The 4,852-nt window shown below is 47.3% G+C and overlaps 1 protein-coding gene across 1 annotated transcript; it reads right to left on the reverse strand.

The window, feature by feature from the left end:
• Positions 1-308: 308 nt before the first annotated feature.
• Positions 309-3,763, reverse strand: LOC140929040 (uncharacterized). Its single transcript, XM_073378870.1, has 3 exons — positions 3,096-3,763; positions 1,824-3,048; positions 309-965 (listed from the first exon to the last, which is right to left on the reverse strand). The coding sequence occupies exons 1-3, from the start codon at positions 3,761-3,763 to the stop codon at positions 309-311; spliced, it is 2,550 nt and encodes an 849-aa protein (XP_073234971.1).
• Between the last annotated feature and the right edge of the window lie 1,089 nt (positions 3,764-4,852).

Below are 4,852 nucleotides of genomic sequence, written 5' to 3' on the forward strand. Positions count from 1 at the left end.
TTAATTAAACAAAACTAAAGTTAAAGTGTCCTCAGTTCATTGCTCCTTCAAATTTCACTGGATTCTTCTGCACGTGCAATCCCCTGGATAAGCTCATTGGCAGTTGCTGCTGCAGCTCGTGTTGGCCTCAAAGCTGGGGCTACCGAGTTTAGGCTTGAGCTTGCCATGGGCTTGCGGTCGACCGATAACTCGAGTGGGTAGAGGTGCTGCACGGCCCGTTACATTACTCCCTTTCCTGCTCGCATCTTGATTATAATTCCGTCACGTCCTACAATCAGCTCATCCACGATTCCAAGTTTCCATGAGTGTCAATTTTGAGACTCGTCCTGTATAATCACTACGTCTCCGACTGAGGGGTGTGGGGTCTGCTCTCCCCCACTTCTTCTGTGCCGCTCTCTTAAACTCCGCACGTACTCTTTCAACCACCTAGACCGCATCGCTTCTTTACACCGAAGGAGGTACTTGGCTCTCTTCCTAAGATCTGTCTCCTGAAGGTGGTGTGGACTTAGCTCGGGGAGCTGGGTTGGTTGAAGGTGCAGCATAGAGCTTGGTGTAAGCACTAGCATCTCAACATCATCCTCAAGGTAACTCAGTGGGCGACCATTTATGGCAATTTCTATATCGAGTAGGATGTCAGACAATTCGCTCCAGGTTAAGGTTCCATTACCCACTGCTTTACGAAAGGCAGACTTGAAAACGCCTATGAGCCTTTCGAATTGGCCACCCCACCATGGGGCTCGGCTGAGGTTAAATCTCCAGGCAATGTCATGCTTGGCAAGGTAGTGGTGGAATTTCTCTTCCTTTCGGACTTTGTTAATCCAATCAGCAGTGGCCTTAAAAGTGCTTCCATTGTCGGAGTAGATCACCTGCGGGCGACCACGCCTGGCTATGAACCCTTTCAAACTTTTGAGAAACTTGTCTGTCTCTAGGCTAGGGAGGAGATCGAGATCGCTCCTCGTGTAAGGCTACACGCGTAAAGAACCAGGTAAGCTTTTCCCTCTGTTTTCGTCGTCAATCGATATTTAATGGGACCAGCGAAGTCAATTCCAATCGTCTGGTAGGGCGTCACTCCTTGGGTGCGCGTGAATGGCAAATCACCTGGCGGTGGTGTCTGGTAAGCCTGGGCTTGGAATCTTTTGCAGCCCCAACAGCTTTTGATGACTTTCTTTGTCAATCTTCTCAGGCGAGGCACCCAGTGGGTTTCTCTGACCTTTGTCATGGTAAGTGTGACTCCCCCGTGAATGGTCAAAAGGTGGGCTTGTTGAACAAACATGTAGGTAAACAAGCTGTCATCAGGAAGGTAGGTGGGGTAGGCACCAACAATTCTTCCTCTGCACTCTAGTATGCTGTTGTTCCGTGGCTGCAAATTAAGTTGTCTGCTTGGAAATTATTGACGCATGTGGCTTCGGCTTGGGAACGTTTAGTCCACCAGACTTCCTGGCACTTTACTTCCTCTGTGGTCAGCGGTCCTTCCAATCTTGTTGACTTCGAGTTTTTGTCGTTGGTAAGAAATCTACTGATCCATGCACAGATGCGCACAGTTTTCAACAGGCTAAAGTTTTCCAAAATCTTAATGAACGCATCGTTCTTTGGTAGGGCAATAGTCAGGATTTCCTTTGTTACTTTGGCTTCTGCTCGAGATTCGGAGGAAGGTTTAACTTCAATGTTTTAGGCCACTGATCTGGATTAGATAACCACTGGGGTCCATGTATCCATAGCAACGTACTGGTCACGGTTCCACCCCTACTTCCCAGGTCTGCTGGGTTCTGATCTGTTGGCACGTGGCTCCAGACGATTTCTCAATGCTGCTGGATCTTTTGCACTTGGTTTGCAACGAACTGGCGGTATTCTCCACTGCCTTGAATCCAGCAAAAGGCAACTGTGCTGTCTAACCAACAGTGAACAACAGGATCACAACTTTGCAGTGCATTACGAACGTTTACAGCCAGGTTAACCGCCATATGGCCTGCAACTAACTCCAGTCTGGGAATAGTTAGGTTCTTCTTTGACAGCCGTGACTTAGAAGTGATGAGACCCTGAGAGGTTCCTGACTCTTGGCTGACAACTGCGTAGACCGCCGCGTAGACCCGTTTTGAGCTTGCATCTCCGAAGGGGTGGAGTTGGATAGAATCAGTTGCTTCTCTGAATGGTGCAATTGTGCGCTTCACACTCATGTGTTCCGGAAGATCGATACACCACTTCCTCCAGCTCTTCTCTAACTCTACTGAGAAAGGCGTGTCCCAAGGTTGCTTTGTTTCACACATGTCTCTGAATACAAACTTGCCGCGAAGCGTCATGGGTGATACTAGCCCCAGTGGGTCATATATTTTGGCTAAATAAGAGAGGGCGCCCCTCTTGGTTGTTTCTTCTTTTTCTTGCGGAAAACAAACGCTCAACGTGTCTGCATTTGGGTCCCAAGGTAATCCCAGTAGCTTCGTTTCGGTGGTCTTGGTTCCTTGTTGTTGCTTTGCGAAGCTCTGTTCTTCATTGTGGTGTAGTTTAGCAGGCTGTTCTAACTCAGCCGCGTTTGACTTCCATTTGTGTAGGGGGAATTGAGCATCGCTGAAGATCTTGGTCGCCTTTTCTTTCTGCTTCTGAGTTTGTTGTACTGTCGGTGCTCCAGTGATTACCTCATCGACGTAGAGGCTTTTCCTGATTTGAGCGACTAACTCTGACTCTCGCTCTTCCCACACTTTCAAATGCTGCTCGATAACCCCTCTTAACAGGAAAGGTGATGACGTAAGCCCGAACAGGGTCCTGGTGAATCGTAAAGTCTGTATTTCAGAGTGTCCTTTAAATTTCCAGTGAAATCTTAGGGCGTCAGGCTCTTCTTCTTTTATGCATACTTGTAAGAAAGCTTTCTGCAGGTCTGCGGTTAGCAATACAGGGTAGAAGCGAGCTCTGATTAAGACGTTCCATAGCAGGTTCTGTAAGGGTGGTCCGGGATGAAGACAGTCGTTCAAAGATGGCTGGCTGGGGTTTTCTCTGGCTGAGGCGTCGTAAACGATTCTTAACTTGGGTGTTTCTGCGTTTTCTCGAATTATGGCTCTGTGTGGTATGTAAAATTCTGTCCCTTTTGGTTCGGCAGGGCTAACTCGACAACCCCTTCTTCTCGCTGTTCCTTGATAATGGCCTCATACTGGTCATAGGTGTTGGTGCGTTCTAGTTTCTTTAGAAGCTGCTGAAGTCTTCCAAGACTACCAGACTTGTTTGTAGGCAATGGCGGATGACCTCCTTTCCAGGGAAGACCAGTTTGGTAAAATCCGTCCGGATGACGTATCAGCTGTTCCTTGAACTCAGAATAGACCACATCTTGGTCATTTGCTGATGAGTCTGCGAGGCCAAGGACATCTAAGCGACACAGCTTTTCAAAATCCACGCTGGTTGCCTGGGTGAGGAGCGTTGTGCTGGTTTCGTGTTCGTGACCTGGTGACATGATTGTCCAGCCCAGTGTTGTCTTTTCTGCCACAGGATGACCTGACAAGCCAATGTTTGGTGAAGTACTAGTTTTAATCTTTGCATACTCTGAAGCACCCAACACTAGATGGACTGGAAGATGTGGTTTGGTGTCCATGTCGTCCATGTAAACACCACTCAAGTGCGTGTACTTCTCCATTAGCTCTTCATACTTGGGATTTTCCAGCATCATAAGCTCAGGTTTGTCGACCTTGGACACTGTCACGCTCATCTTGAAATCGCCATTAATTGATGTCACGCTGACATTATATATCTCCACGTTGGTCGTCATGGAACCGAGCATCATTTCGATTTGTTTAGTTTGAGTTTCAGCCGGTTTCATATGCAAGGCGTTGATTAGCTTAGCCGAGGCGTAAGAACTTCCAGCCGGTGTCTAATAAGGCTCTGGTTTTAATTCGGTTAACGTTGACTAAAACCACAGGATACACAACTTCTGTTTTACCACATAGATGGGCTGTCAACAGTCCTTGAGACCTTTGATCGCTGTCACAAATTGACGTGTGGTGTTTCTTTCTGCATTTCTGGCATGCCATTTTGCTGCGACAATTTTCAGCCCTATGAGGGCCGGTACAATTGAAGCACAGCCTCTTTTGAAGAAGGATTGACCGTCTTTCTGCCACATTAACAACATTGGAACAGTTGAAGGACCTATGCTCTGTCGCGTCGCAGTACACGCAAGATGGCGTGCGTGAACCATGTCTTTGTTGCGTGTTGAACACTCTAAATGGGGGCTTATCTCTCTTCCTGTCATCGCGGCGGTTTCTCTCATCTTGCTGATGTCTGTCATCTTGTTTAATGATGGATTTCTTCGTGTCCAGAGTCGCAACGCTTCTGTCAACTTGTCAAAGGTCCAGTTTTCCCACGATGGGTCTGTTCGTACTAGGTCCCCTCTAATCCCAGGTAACTTGTCCAAAGTCATCGCAACGTAACCATTGACTTGTTCCAATTTCCCCATCATCTGCAAAGACTGTACTGAGAACATCAATTTGTCACAAAAATCGTGAATTCGGTGAAGGTTCTGGTTAGGTATGAAAGGCAGGTCAAATATTTGTTGGGTGTAGGCCTTGATGATCTCTGAATCTTTCCCATACTTATCGAGCAGTATGGACTTGGCTCTGTTGTAACCTTTGCTCGAAAATGGCAATCCTTTGATTGAATGTTTCACCTTCTGGTCAAGAAATGATTTTAGGTACGCAAATTTCGTCACGCCCAGCGTTGTCGCTTTGTCAATGACTTCCACCAATTGGTTCCAAAACTTAGGCCAATCTTCATAGGTGCCGTTGAAACAAGCTATTTGAAGTTTCAGTAGTTTCGCCGGTAGCTCATGGCCTGAGACAGATGCGCCATCTGTGGTTTGGTTTTGCCTTCCTTCACC

The sequence above is a fragment of the Porites lutea genome, chromosome 1 (genome assembly GCF_958299795.1).
Source record: "Porites lutea chromosome 1, jaPorLute2.1, whole genome shotgun sequence".
In the NCBI taxonomy this organism is placed as follows: Eukaryota; Metazoa; Cnidaria; class Anthozoa; order Scleractinia; family Poritidae; genus Porites; species Porites lutea.

Excerpts from the sequence above, each read along its gene's own strand:
- LOC140929040 (XM_073378870.1), bottom strand. The coding sequence starts at position 3,763 with ATGATGCTCGGTTCCATGACGACCAACGTGGAGATATATAATGTCAGC. Across the intron at positions 3,049-3,095 it reads CGAGAAGAAGGGGTTGTCGA|AGCCATAATTCGAGAAAACG; the intron begins GTTAGCCCTGCC and ends CATACCACACAG. Across the intron at positions 966-1,823 it reads GCCAGTTCGTTGCAAACCAA|CCTTACACGAGGAGCGATCT; the intron begins GTGCAAAAGATC and ends TTACGCGTGTAG.